Consider the following 15,577-nt stretch of genomic DNA (forward strand, 5'->3'; position numbering starts at 1 on the left):
GACAACGGGTGCTGTTTGAAGTGGGAGACTCTCTTTGGCTGAGCCTTTGAGTCGATGGTCACTGATGGGGGCACTTGTTTTACTGGTTAGGGTTAGGTTCAGGCATAGTTTTTTGTGAGGTTATTTATATATATATATATATATAGGCTATAACCACGACCTACTAGTAGCAACCGGTGTTGTAAAACAAGCGTCCCATGGTAGCGCCCTGCATCGAAACCCCAGTCTCGGACAAAAGAGAGACTCCCGGTTTGAAGTGCTTCTATTGTTGGGGTTGTTGTGTGCTTGACGTCGTTTGAGATAACGAAGGAAATATGACCCTTTAATCCAGCTGGGTTCATCTTAAACATACACATGAATGGAAATGACTCGGCGCCATTGTGTGGTCATAGTAGCCGATTTGAATGGAATCTGATCAAACTGACTGACACTGATACAAATAGAGCACCGAAGTCTGACGTCAATATTGGTAGAGGGTGCAAATCCACGGGTTCATGTACTTTTTATTTGCATTGTAATCCCCATAGGGGGATTATAGATCGGCTCATATAAGAACTGTGTTTGAAAAATAAACATCATCCAGGTCGTTGACTCGTTTCACTCATATGGATATGAAGAATCAACTGACTTGGAGAAAGCGCTATTGTTACTGCTACTGAATTACTTACGGACTATCATAATTTGAGTGACTGACTGTCGCAAACAATACAGAGACGCCTCCCTGACAATAACGCAGAGACAGCTTGTTTATTTTCTGGACCACAATGCTTGTATGAACTGGGGCGTTAGTGGTTGGCCCCTGGGGGCCCTGGAGAGGTGAGGACCCCCGGGGGGCCGGTCCTTAATTCTTCAACAACAGCTGGATGTGGACCAGGATTCGGGAACCGGAAGGTTCCCAGTTTGATCCCGGGCTCCCCCTTATTGGCTGTGTTACTATCAGAAGTGTCCTTGAGCAAGACTCTGAACCGTGGTTTCCTCTGCGTGCGTGCGTGCGTGCGTGCAGCAGTGCTGCATGTGTTTTAGCATTAGCGTCACGTATTTACTTTTAAAGGTTAATTTGCTATGGGACCAACACAGTGAGTGATTGATCCCTCCCATCGCTCAGGCTATCTATAATGTGGCTGACATTTAGCTTTTAATGAGTCTCTGGCCTGCTATAGCCAGCTAGCCAGCTAACCACAGCAAGCGACATTTGTGACATAGTGCCTGCTGCTAACCCACAGCACTGTGTGTGACTATACTATACCACCGTCCAATGTCGGGAGGAAAACCACAACTATTGCTTTTCAGGACTTAAAACTAAACTAAAAACAAACAAAAACTAAAAAACAGCAAATGTAGCAGAGCTACAAGCTTGAAACACGCCGCGAAGCGACGTGTTTCGACCTTGCAGATCTGCTACTTTTGTGTGACGCTGTAGTACGATGGAGTAAGGCTTTTCTTTCTTTTTACGTATAGAAACACAAAGTTCAAATTGTGTGTGTGTGTGTGTGTGTGTAATGTATGTATGTCCGCTTGAGTACGGCAATACCATGGACGACCTAAATTGTCACTGTTGCGCAGCCTAACACACACACAGACCCATTGACCACTGCAGCGCCTCACGCACGCACACACACACAGACCAGGAATGATGATTTAAAACAAACTCATTCTAAAGAAGTCATGAAATGGCTTCATTGCGATTTTGTCTGCTAAGCTTAGACACTTTTTTAAAGATTCATAATCGCCTGAATAAAAAAAGTCAAATAATAACCGGTCGGGTGGTTATTTAAGAGCCATAAATTTCGCCTTGCACACACACACACACACACACACACACACACACACACACACACACACACACACACACACACACACACACACACACACACACACAGTTGGTTAATGATTGGTGAGAGGCTGTGTGTGTTCTAGTCAACACTGTTTGGACAGGGAAGGTAATCGCAGGACGATGAGATGAAATCATGAAAATGGTCTGCAGTTGTACCTTACATTCACACACACACACACACACACACACACACACACACACACACGTGCACATGCACGTGCACATGCACGTGCACATGCACGTACACATGCACACACCATTGGCACTCTGTAGACTAGAGCAGTTAGTAAGTAGGACGTTACTTGTTACTCCTTTAAAAATGAATAATAGCCAATAATCCAATATTTGACTAATTTAAGTCAATATGAGACCAATCTTAAAGGGATAGTTCACCCCCAAAATGCCCTTTTTCCCCCCTATCGATTACCTACCTCGTGGGCACCTGAACTTATATGGATATTATATTTGATTTGTGTCGCATTCCTAAGCCAATACGTTTTCAAATTATTTCATGTCAAGGACCCAAACAAATATGTAATTGGCTGCCGACCCCCATCTGAAAACGTTCGTTTTGTGACACATTTTCACGAATTTTCTAAAATAGCAGATCTAGTAGATCTATCGGCAATTTTTTCAAAAGCTAAAGTATAACATAATGCTTAAAACACCAAAAGGGGTTCCCGCCCAGAATAGATTAAAGACGCTCTCTCCTCCCCTCCATTGTGGAGCCAAATGAGTCTCAGCCAATGCCACGCCACTCCACTCTGCTCCGTGGCTGAGATGGATGCACGCTTATTATTATTATTATTATTATTATTGCGCTACTGTCAGGCCCCTTTTCCACCGGTTGGTTCCCAATGGGAACCGGTTCAGTTCTTTTTGGTTCTTAGTCCATGAGCCATGGGTGTGTGTGTGTGTGTGTGTGTGTGTGTGTGTGTGTGTGTGTGTGTCTCACAGCGTGGGGCTGGAGGTGCGGTCACAGTGGTGGGGACGGCGAAGGTGACGTCGCACGGAAAACTGTGTGCCAATATTATTAATCTGTTGCCGTCCCAAGATGCATTTCAGTGGTGACACTGGTGATTTTTCCGGGGAGATGAGTTGATTTTGACGCAAATTAATTTAATGTAAGATGATTGTTAGAATGTTTGGCGTGTGTGTAATGCGGGGCAGATTGAGGTTGGAGGACGGGGCTGTGCGGCGCTATAGGTTTCGTGAGGCTGTCCGTGCGTTGTGGCGTTGTGAGGAGGCACTTTGCTATGCGGAAGAGGACAGACACACACACACACACACACACACACACACACAGCGGTGCTTTAATTTAATAATGATACGGTCAATACAAGTAAATTAATACATGATGACCCTTCCACAGTAGTATAGCTTTTTCATATTTTCTATTATTTTGCATATTTTCCTACATAATGCATAATTTGCATATTCAAAAATGTAACATTAATTTGTAATACAATAAATCTTCTTGTAAGTATTCAATTGGGGACGTTTCATGGTGATCACAATCTAATATAGATATGATTTTCATAATTAACGTTCCAATTTTTGGAGCTCTGGCTCATGGACTAAGAACCACAAAGAACTGAACCGGTACCTATCGGGAACCAACCGGTGGGAAGGGTGTCTCAGGCTGAAACCTCATATCCCCTTTTTTCTTCCCAATGTAGTTGTCATGCCAATTGATTCCTCCCCTCACATGTGTGTCGTCACTGTTGTTGTATCCTACTGACTCACCTCCCAGTGAGGAGCCCCCACCGGGAGGACATACTGTTAACCACTGGTTAATTAACGCCTTACTCTGTCATACAGTGTCGCACAAAAGCGGCAAACATAGCCGATCTACAAGATCAAAATGCATCCCACTGCCACGTGTTTTGAGCTTGGGAATCTGCTGTTTTGGAATTTCGTAAATGTTTTTGGTTTTTGTTTTACATAATGATGTTTTTTCACCCGACAACGTTTTGTACTATCCAATGCAGTGGACCTGGAATCATCAGGGCTTTGAAAAAAACGTCTTGGCAAACAAACGGGTTAAAACTTTGGTGGCGTTCCCTGTGAGGTCAGGGTTCGGTTCGGACTAATGCCTGTCGGACTCTTAGTACGTCGGGGGGGGGGGGGGGGGGGAAGACACATGCGCGCAGGTTGGCTTTGTGCGTTCCGCGGATCACAACAAACTAAGCGGTGGCAACGCAGTGGCTTAAAATGGAACTATAAAAGTGTAAGGAGAATATTTTTGAATGTGTAGAAACTGCAGTGGTGGACGTCTCTGAGTCAGGAGGAACTACAGCACTATTGCTGCTCCAGTGGAATGAGTTGACATCCAGGCCGGTGTTGAGGTCCCAGCACACATTAGTGCCGTTCAAATCTCCCTCCTGTGTGAATAGGATGGGATTATTAATATTATTATTGTTATTGTTATTGTTATTGTTATTGTTATTGTTATTGTTGTTAATGTTTTTGCTTCGAAATTAATTCTGTGAATCAGATTTAGACGCAAAAGTGTACTTTTAAAAAAGAGTTCTAGGCATCGTCATTGATTGCCATGAGAATATTGTTAATTGCGACTATTTATGTTGGTCTCAATGTTGTGAACATGATCTTTTCATATCTCCCGCCCCCCCCCCCCATCCCTATAGCCCTCTACATGTTTACAAATGGCAAAAATATCCGATCCAAAACCTAGCACGGTGCGTTGTGAGCTCGTAGAGCGGCTACTTTTGTTCCTTTGGCAGGGAGGGGGGAGAGAGAAAGAAATTTGAAACTTTGTAAACATTTCTGACTACAATGGCATGCCCCAAAACAGGCACAGCAGCGGGGGGGTTTAAGGCCTTTAAAGTGGTCCACATTCAGACAAAACGAGTGGTCTATGGGGGGGTTAACTATAGAGAGCATGCGTCCGGATTGGCTATTCAGCTGAACATGACACCACGTTGAGGATCTATTCTATTGTATATTCTATAGGGTTTCCCAGCGAGGAGTGATACGACAGAAAGAGAGAGAGAGGGGAGTGGTCCGGTGTGCATTACTGTGGTCATCTCAATTCACTCTTTGTTTCCAATCCCGACTGCCTCCTGTGCATACCGCGAGGGGGTATGTGCGTGCGTGTGCGTGCGCACGTGTGTGTGTGTGCGCGCATATGTGTGTGTGCGCACGTGTGTGTGTGTGTGTGTGTGTACTTTACTAACTATTACTATACCTGTGATGCTCATGAAATGCCCCCCACAAGTAGAATTTGGGAAATATATATATATATATATATATATATATATATATATATATACAGTCCCTACTATATTATGTGATGACAATATTGTCCTGGAATGCTTGATTTATGGTTAAAAAAACCCCCAGATTTTTTAGAGTTTACTCTCTAGGGTTTAGGGGCTACGGTTGGGAGTTCTGCTGTGTCTGTCTGTCTGTGTCGCCAACGCTGAGAAGGTCTACAAGGCTTGTGTCGTGTCGTGCTGTGCGCTCACGCTGCCGTGACTTAACGAACGAACAAACGGACGAACGCGGGAAAACTTTGTGAGCACAGACAGACAGGCAGGCAGGCAAGCAGGCAGAGAGAGACAGACAGACAGACAGACGAAAGTGACAGGATTCCTGAAGTACTTTGGGAGTTTCCCAGATGGCAGGTTGACAGGTCTGCGCGCACACACACACACACACACACGCACGCACGCACGCACGCGCACGCACTCACACTCAGAGAGTGAGAGAGAGATGCGAGTCGGGCAGGTGGTCAAAAACAGCCTGAGGGAATGTGCTCCGCGCAGCGAGGTGTGTGTGTGTGTGTGTGTGAGAGTGAACGTGAGTGAGTGTTTATTGAATCAGGGACGAGTGCTCTGAATGGAATTATACCTTCCTGGTGTCAGTCAGTCATGGAGGTCTGGAGATCACTTCCTCCATCTCTTCATCAGGATTAGTGAGTATCGTTTTACTCCACCTATCCTCTCTCTCTCTCTCTCTCTCTCTCTCCCCCCCCCCCCCCCCCCCCCTCCTGTGTGTGTGTGAACGTGTAAGAGGAGGAGGGTGTTTATGTGAGCTCTGGGGATGTAAATAGTCTGGTTTAAATGTTGTCCGGGGTGACTGTGTGTGTGGCAGGACAGAAGGAGTCAGTCAGTCAGTCAGTCATGCGTGGACGTGTTTGGGACGTTGTCACATGTCCAAACATCTGTCCCTCGCCGGGACGTGTCCACATGTCCTCCACCGTATAGCGTATATACGTACGTTAAGGAACTGTATTATACAGCTGTGTGCTGAAGATGACGGAACATCTTTCACAGAGAGACGGACAGTGAGGGAGAGAGTCTGTGAGTCTGTGGTTATTCATTGTCTTCTGTTCAATGCATGCAGGGCTTTTGAAGATTGTGTCATATGGAAGCCATGGTCTACTGTATATGGGATGTTTGTTTTGTTTAGAGAGCTCTTAGGACGTAAATCGTTTTGCCGGGGCCAAGTCTATGGACTTTATAGTGTTTGTTTTTAGGGCACTGATGACGTAAATCGTTTGTATATGTGGAGTTTATTTTTGAGCGCTGCCTAACCTCTCCAATGACCAGCTATGTGTGTCCCCATACATACACACACGGCGTTGTCATCGGGGCCGTCAATATAGCTGGAGGGTGGAGCTGCATGGGGTGAAGTTCAGAGTTCTCCCAAACGGGGGAAAAAAACCCTGCATGGGGTGTTTCAAACGCAGATGCTTTAACCCATTTTGGCCTGACGTCGAAAGTCTAGTTTTCTGACAGTTTTCTGAAAAACCTCATGTTTCTGTATCAGTGGTGCTCACTATTTCATGGCAAGGACCCATAAAATGATATGTAATCGGCCCCACCGACCCCCCCATCTGAAAATGTGTTGTTCCAGGAACTCCCCCAGAAGCAAAGATACGAGTTAAAAAAGTTTGCTCTGAAAACATATAACTGTATATTCAAAGATTTTCACGATTTTTCAAAAATAGCAGATCTACGAGCTTGTAGATCTGCTATTTTTCAATAGTATAACGATGCTTGAAAACACCAAAAAGGGGTTCCCGCTCAAAATGGGTTGAAATTCTACTCATTTAACCCATTCTGACCTGAGATCAGATTCATACGAGGTTTCCACTGGACACACACTGGTCTGATTACCCCATTCTGACCTGAGATCAGATTCTATGAGCTTGTAGATCGGAAGGAAGGAACGCTATACTTTAGAAAATGACGCGCCAAATTACAATTTAGGCATTTAGCATTTAGCATTTAGCAACGAGCCTAACGTCCGATTGGAATGTTTTCCTTGGCCGCTGGACATGATCCAACACAACACAAAATGGCCTGATATATTCGCCTGGTATAGAGACACTTTTCAATAGATATGATCAAACAAACTTATCATAACGCATTAAAAAAAAATCCATTCATAATTCATCAATGATGTTTACAGAACACGTTCTAATGCATTCCAAGTAGGCTAACCGACACCATTCGTTTGGAAGTGGGGTATTATTAATATTATGCAGAGTTTATGATGCACAACACAACACAAACGTTTCAAACGTACAGAAAATACAGTTTAAAACATGGAAATTAATACGAGCTAAAGCATGTGTGTAAAAATCCCGAACGGTCCAACTGTCTCTAAACCACTTAGAATTCACTCCAATGTGTTCTATAAACATTATTGATGACTTAACGGCTGTTGGCTTTTGATATTTCGGTACGTAGATATTGATCATATCTATATAGAGTGTCTCTACCAGGCGATCAAACACTGCACCGCGGTAACACAAGGTTTGGTAACGGAGAGGGAGATCACGATGAAGAGGAAAACATATCTCCGATCTGTGACTCTGATTATTATAAACCACTTGAACCCCAGGGCAGGTCCCCGGCATAAACCAAAAAACGCGTTGCAGTGCGCTGTGAACTCATCGGACTGACGCAGTGGACTGACCTGCATGCTTCCTTCTATGCGTGAGGAGTCCAAGCTGCCTATACTACTATAACAATAACACTGTAACGTACAGTAGAGTACAGTAGAGTGACTATCAAAATACAAGTATAGTTGCACCGCTCAGTTCGAAACGGGTGTGATTTTCTTTCCTTCATAAGTCACGGAAATTATAACGTCACGCGACGACTTGCATGAACACACCTCTTACCTAATTTAGTTTCGTACAAGAAACGAGCCTATATATGCAGCAGGATGCTGTCTGGCTCACGCCACGCCAGTGAGGAGCCCCCACCGGGAGGACGTAGGGTAGGGGGGGCTCCGTCTGTCCTCCTCCCGCCCGACACTCCCTCCCTGCCGACAGGCGCCTCTCCGACCCGTAGGAGTACGTCAAACGGGAACTCGCGTATGCCGTGGCTCAAGACGAGAGCGGTTTAAGGCAGTCACTAATCTTCATGGTTTCCCGGCATATAAATGTTGATGTTTTTTTAAACGTAAAAAAAAGAAAATGAGGATTCTGAGTCACTGGGTGTAATTATGCGGGAGAGGGGAGGGAGAGTATACACTGGACATTTAGAGCCAGGCGTATATGATTAGAAGCCTTTTTATATGCTTGTCTGTCCTTTTGACGACATTCATTGAATGTCATTGTCTCATTCCGTCGTCGCGGCTTCTCTGTCTTTAGCCCATTGAGACCAGATTCCACAAAATGTCTTCTATAAATCATGACCGTTTTCTGAAAAGAAAACCTATGTTTCTAATAGTCAGTAGTGGTTCTCAAAACGTCAAGGGCCCCCAAATACATATATTTGGGGGGGGGGGGGGGGGGGGGGTATAAGCTCTGCTTATGTACTTTGGCGCTCGCCCGAGAATGTGAGCTTGTAGTCTGACAATGTCACCAGTGATGTAAATATAGGTTTTCAATGTAACGAGTCTTGGGATGCAGCTGGGATGGTCTTTTGCAGGGACATTCGATGAGTCCCACTTCAACGACGTTAGGAGTCCTATTTTTGCCATTTTTACAAATTGTGTGCAGAAAACAGAATAAGAAATGAATATTATAACTAAAGCTAGCAAAATAAACTAGAATAAAAAGAACGGTACAGTAGTACATCCCGTGGATGCAGAGGTCGTTGTTTTACTGTGTCCCTTTTGGTGTTAGCATTATGTTATGCTTTAGCTAATGAAAAATAGCAGATCTACAAGCTTGTAAGTCTGCAATTTTTGAAAAATCGAAGAACCACTGACATAGAAACATAGCTTTTTCAGAAAACTGCCAGAATGTAAGATTTTTTTAAATCTGATCTCAGGTCAAAATGCGTTAACTATAAACTGCATTTCGGGATGCAAAATGCACCCTATTTTAATCTCTGCAATGTGATTTTTTTGCGTTTTTTGCGAACGCAATGAGCACTAACTATGAGACCCTGCAGATCATGTCTGTGTGTCTGTCCCGCTGTGACACCACCCGCCTGCCACCAGAGGGCGCAGCTGTAGCACACACACACACACACACACACACACACACACACACACACACACACACACACACACACACACACACACACACACACACACACACAGTCACACACACACACACACACACACACACACACACACACACACACACACACACACACACACAACCACACACACACAGTAGAAAACTTAAAAAAATTACTAACTAAAAAGAAAAAAAAAGTACGTAATTTATTCTAATTGTTGTTATTGCAATTTACGAGCTGCGTTCGCTTCCCGCATTTGCACGTCTTACTTGTGTAGATCTGCTATGTTTGATGGTGTCCCTTTTATTGCTGAGAGAGAGAGAGAGAGAGAGAGAGAGTCACTAATGGCTCTGGAAGCCATTCAGCTTGAGCCAAAAAACACGTCTTCTTTCTCAGACCCAGGTTCCCACCACAACCATGGTGGCTCTGATGTCACCTCGGAGCCACACGCACGCACACACACACACACACACACACACACACACACACACACACACACACACACACACACACACACACACACCACCTCCTCTTGAGACCCAACACTCTGCTTATAAGAAGAACACCCCCGATAGAACTCTGTGTAAAGTGTCTCTCTCTCTCTCTCTCTCTCTCTCTCTCTCTGGCTCAATGTACACAAAGCCTGTTTGTGCTTGGCAGGAGTCAATTAGGGCTGATTTTGGGGGCCGGTCGCTGAATAGGACCGGGCAAATTGAGAGTTTTGTAATGACAAGAGCAAACGTGTGCACTCGCACGCACGCAGACGCAGACACAATACCAGTAAGACGCCTGACTATGAGGGCGAGAAGCGACTGGCCATATATGGAGCGTGTCTTGAGTTTATATTACAGAGTGCGATGAGGTCAGATCAACATATGGAATGTCGGAACAGGTCAGCTCCATATATGGATATCTAGTGCCTTGAATGTGCAGGTTTTGTTGAGGGCCCATGCAGGTTTAGGGCCGGGCCTTAGTTTGCGGGGCCTGTTGAGGACTCTAGTTTTCACCGGCTGCCGGGCTGGCTGCACAAATAACTCTGGCGTTAGGCCCGTCTAGAGTTTAACCCATTCTGTGTGGGAACCCCTTTTGGTGTTTTAACCCGTTTTGGGGCGGGAACCTCTTTTGGTGTTTTTAAGCATTTCTTTTATAATTTAGGCTATTGAAAAATAGCAGATCTACAAGCTCATAGCGCAGCACCGAGTGCCGCGCTATGAGCTTGTAGGTCTGCTATTTTTGAAGAGATCGTGAAAATGTGGCATTTTGTAGAATCGTCCACCGGTCTAAATGGGTTGATTGCAAAAAAAGATGGCGATCCAGATTCTAGACACTGATAGATATTAATCTATCATAATACTGTATGAGACTAAGGACTGTATACATTAATAAATATATAATAGCATGATAGCTAGAGAGCTAGAGCTCCAGTACCATAAATACTCTTCACCAAACACTGAGGCAAAGGGCCTGTAACAATATAGGGCGTCGCAGTCCCTCCCCCTTTCAGAACGAGTGGCCCAGGAAATGGTTCTCCATTCATTTTCACCATAGGCAATTCCTAAATTATTTATTTAAAGACGGTTACGCCGCGGACAAAGCCAACTCGGATCGTGACAAATCATGACAATGAACACAATGTTTTGGGCCGATCAAATAATTTATAAGAAGAAAAACAACAAAAAAAAGTGTTGTAACCTGCCGTTTTTTTTCCTACTTTCTAATTATTTGTTTGGCCCAAAACATTGTGTTCATTGTCATGATTTGTCACGATCCGAGTTGGCTTTGTCCGCGGCGTAACCGTCTTTAAATAAATAATCAACTATAATGAGTAAAAGTCAGAGTATAACAGAGTTAACCAAAATACCTTAGAATGAATTGACCGACACACGGAAGAAAGAGAGTGCACAAGCAGAACTTAGAGGGAGGTTCAATCAGATATATTCACCATTGTACCGGGAGAGAAGAAGGCATGCAATCCGGACAGCGTTTCACAACGATCTCTCCCCATGTTCAAATTTAACAGGGTTAATATAGCATATCGTAATCAATACACCGGAAAATGTGTCGAACAACAAGGTCAAAAAACATATTTGTTTACAAAGGGACAGATGGAAACATATTAAGGCATAAACATGGATGACATGACATTCATTGGCTGTAGCACTGATTGTCGAGCGCTCATTGGACCAGCACATGAATGCCCATTGAGGCCTGGAGAGCGCTTAGGCAGGCGTTGCCAGGCAACCTGTAGATAACGTCTTTTCCTGCACTGAGTTACTAGGCCACGGTCCAACTAGACTGATAACACAGCAGATGCATGTTGAATTAAAACAGCGTCTACCTAGTATCCTAACTCAATGACTGAGAAGACACCGCATGGAGACTGGACAAGATATTAAATGAGACAGATAATGCAAGGACGTCACTATGAGTGCAGTTAGTATAATACAAGCCCGTAAAACATGTTATGTTATGGCAATCGGGAAACAACATATATGTAAGTCACAGATCACATGAAACCTTCATTCGCCAAAATAACAGATCTACAAATGAAAAAATACCTATCGGACACCAGCCGGTCTGTGGCGCTACAGGCTGGTATAGACCAATCACATCTCTGTGTTTGTGCCGTTGGGTCGGGGTGGGGGGTCCTTTTCCTTCTGTGTGTGGTTGGTGGGAAGGCCTGGCGGGGAGTCTTTCTGCCTGCCGGAGGGGATTCACAGCCATTCAAACAGCATGAAAGCAGAACCAGTGGTAGGCAGAGATGTCAAGAGGGTTCCTCTTAGGGCAGAGACCATGGCTGATCTCTGGGGCTAGAGCCAGCCACACACACACACACACACACACACACAGACACACACACACACACACACACACACACACCACAAAATGGCAAATGAGTTTAGGGATAAGGGGTAAGGGGTGGCGCAAGATGGAGACCTATAACTCCCCAAATTGTTTTCTCTTGTAAGGACCAGGAAAATAATAGTTGTCCTCAAAATGTCTTCTTTGTCAAAGTCTACTGTGTGTAACGTGGGCACACACACACACACACACACACACACACACACACACACACACACACACACACACACACACACACACACACACACACCATGGGGGTGTGAAGGTGCTTGTTAGAATGTACTGTGTTCTTTCCACACTGCATGTAGTGTCCCCTCAATGGAGCTGGTCGCCACAGCAACCGGCCAAGGAACGAGTGGCGACTTGTCCGTCAATTATGTTTATACAGCATAGATGTTGAACTTATCATTTGTGACGTTTGCATATGACCAGTCAATGGACCTTTAAAATAATGTGGCCGCTCGCGTGCACGTGTGTGTGTGCGATCATTTGAACTTCTCTGCTCGTCTAAAAATGAACGTCCGTCCCCCCCCCCCCCCCCCCCCTGTCTGAAACGGCTTTGTGTTAATAGCTGGAGGTGTGTGTGTGTGTGTGTGTGTGTGTGTGTGTGTGTGTGTGTGTGTGTGTGTGTGTGTGTGTGTGTGTGTGTGTGTGTGTGTGTGTGTGTGTGTGTGTGTGTGTGTGTGTGTGTGTGTGTGTGTGTGCACTCAGAGTGACACAACAGATGGACACAACATCCACAGAGATATATGATTCACACCTAAACGTGAAGCTGTGCATGTGCTTTAACACCTGCTGAGAGGATAGTATAGTCTCTCTCTCTCTCTCTCTCTCTCTCTCTCTCTCGCACGCGTGTGTGCTGAAAGTATTCTCAGAGAAGGTGTGTGTAGATGAGATATTACCGTGAGGAGTTTTTGAGTGGTGCAACCACTCCCAAGGAACAGCAATGTCCGTGTTAACCTATGTATGTGACTATGTGTGTGACTATGTTACTATGAATACCGGTAGGGGCAAACGTGGCGCTGTTGTGCCAGAATCGGAGAGAGAGAGAGAGATGGTGCTGCACTGTTTCCTTGCTAATGAGAGAGGGGGGGGGGGGGGGGGCGGGGGGCAGGGGGAGAGGGGAGTTGCACCACTCAGTTCACACAGGTGTGATTTTTATTACACAGTAGGCCTACTTTTACTCTGACCTTTTTTAATCCTGCACCCAGTGTTGTTTTTGGCAGCACATTTTGATTTTAGTTTTAGTCAGTCTCTTGAATAGTTTTCCTTTTAGTTTTAGTCACATTTTAGTCACCTGGAATGTGCTAGTGTTAGTCTAGTTTTAGTCGACTAAATCTACAGTTGATTTAGTCGACTAAAATGTATCTTGATGCCGTCGTAATGACTGATTTTACACATGCTCCAAAATAACAGATCTACATCACACAATGCGTCGCGCTGCGAGCGTTGTGTGCTTGTTGATCTGCTATTTTCAGCATGCAACCAAGTGTAAAATGACTTATACTGGATCTCTTGTCCACTAGTCCCTGTCTAACATTTTAGTCTAGTTTTTATCTGTTGACGAAATTGTTAGTACATTTAGTCTTAGTTATAGTCATCATATCTTAGTTTTCATTTAGTTTCCATTTAGTTTTCGTCAGTGAAAAAAGGTAGTCGACGAATATCTTTCGTCTTAGTTTTAGTCGACAAAAACAACACTGCCTGCACCTGACAAATATCCAAAGCATGAAAAAACTAACACTAATATAAAAACATCACAAAAAAATAAGAACTAATAAAAACTAGCAAACCGCTCTACAAACCAACTTTAATACCACCGAGTGGCGCGCTACGAGCTTGTAGCTCTGCTATTTTTGAAAAATCGAAGAACCACTGACACAGAAACATAGCCTTTTCAGAAAACTGTCAGGGTGTAGAAGACATTTTTAGAATCTGATCTAGGGTCAGAATGGGTTACGGGCATTATTGCTGTCCAGAGGGCAAGGGCAGGTGGTGCTCTATAGCACCCCCTATAGGTGTCTTATCTGTGCACGCCACTGACCTTGCGGCCTCTGTGTGTGTGTGTGTGTCCGTCCCCCCCACAGATCCATAATGCAGAGGAGAGCGTCATGGCCCCTGCAGGTCATCTGAGACGTGCGTGTGCAGTGTGTCACCACCTCCTCCTCCTCCTCCCCACGGTCCCAGAGGAGAGCAGCAGCGGAGCAGAAGGATGCCTGGATGGAGGGCTCAGTGGAGACTGGTCCTGCTCAACTCGCTGACCTGTGGCCTGGAGATCTGTGTGGCCGCCGGCATCACCTACGTCCCTCCGCTGCTGCTGGAGGCCGGCGTGCCGGAGCGCTACATGACCATGGTGCTAGGTACAGGGCACAAACACACGCTTAACACGTATACCAGAGCGCTACATGACCATGGTGCTAGGTACAGGGCACAAACACACGCTTAACACTTATACCGGAGCGCTACATGACCATGGTGCTAGGTACAGGGCACAAACACACGCTTAACACTTATACCGGAGCGCTACATGACCATGGTGCTAGGTACAGGGCACAAACACACGCTTAACACTTATACCGGAGCGCTACATGACCATGGTGCTAGGTACAGGGCACAAACACACGCTTAACACGTATACCGGAGCGCTACATGACCATGGTGCTAGGTACAGGGCACAAACACACGCTTAACACTTATACCGGAGCGCTACATGACCATGGTGCTAGGTACAGGGCACAAACACACGCTTAACACTTATACCGGAGTGCTACATGACCATGGTGCTAGGTACAGGGTACAAACACACTTAATACCGCCGTTGCCGTAGATCCTGGTCAATTAAAGCCTTTTTTTTTAATTTAAATATTTATTAACAGTTTGCAGAATTACAGTACATTTCAAACACAAACTCAATGCAAAGACTGTTAACTGTGAGCGGACGACCCAATTAAGCATTACACTTTTTTTTACAAGAGGGTCCACCGTGTTCAATTCATCAAAACATTTAGAGACGTACAAATAGACTCTTCTAGACAAAGACAAAGAACAGAACAGGAATTCATCATAAAAGGTAAAAGGGATTCAGATTTTCACGGGGGCCAGTTTCGAATTGCAGCCGTCCGTAGGTGCCCTTTGAGAGCGGTTTTGAAGGAGTCAAGGGATTTGCATTTCTTAATGACTGTTGGTAGGTCGTTCACATTTTGGTGTCATAGGAGCGAAAATAATTTAGTCCCTTGTTTGTGCCGAATCTGGGTTGTACATGGTTCGTTGCACTCCCTCTGGTGTTGTGGGTGTGGACTTCGTTAACATTAAGGAAGTATCTAGACAGGTACATGGGTATCTTGGTGGTGTATCGAATTTTGTGGACCAGACCCATTGCAAGATGCTGTACTCTGTCGTACTCTGCTTAACACTTATGCCGCCATTGCCG

General features: G+C 45.0%; 1 protein-coding gene across 1 annotated transcript in view; it reads left to right on the forward strand.

Moving 5' to 3' along the window:
- LOC310857227 (solute carrier family 45 member 3) overlaps window positions 1-15,577 on the forward strand; it is a 58,491-nt gene that overhangs the window by 17,613 nt on the left and 25,301 nt on the right. The window contains 1 exon segment of the mRNA XM_083762839.1: window positions 14,235-14,500. Within this exon segment, the coding sequence (XP_083618965.1) occupies window positions 14,360-14,500 (141 nt within the window). The 5' untranslated portion in view covers window positions 14,235-14,359.

This window comes from Protomyctophum parallelum (genome assembly GCF_964188405.1).
Source record: "Protomyctophum parallelum genome assembly, chromosome: 4".
NCBI lineage: Eukaryota > Metazoa > Chordata > Actinopteri > Myctophiformes > Myctophidae > Protomyctophum > Protomyctophum parallelum.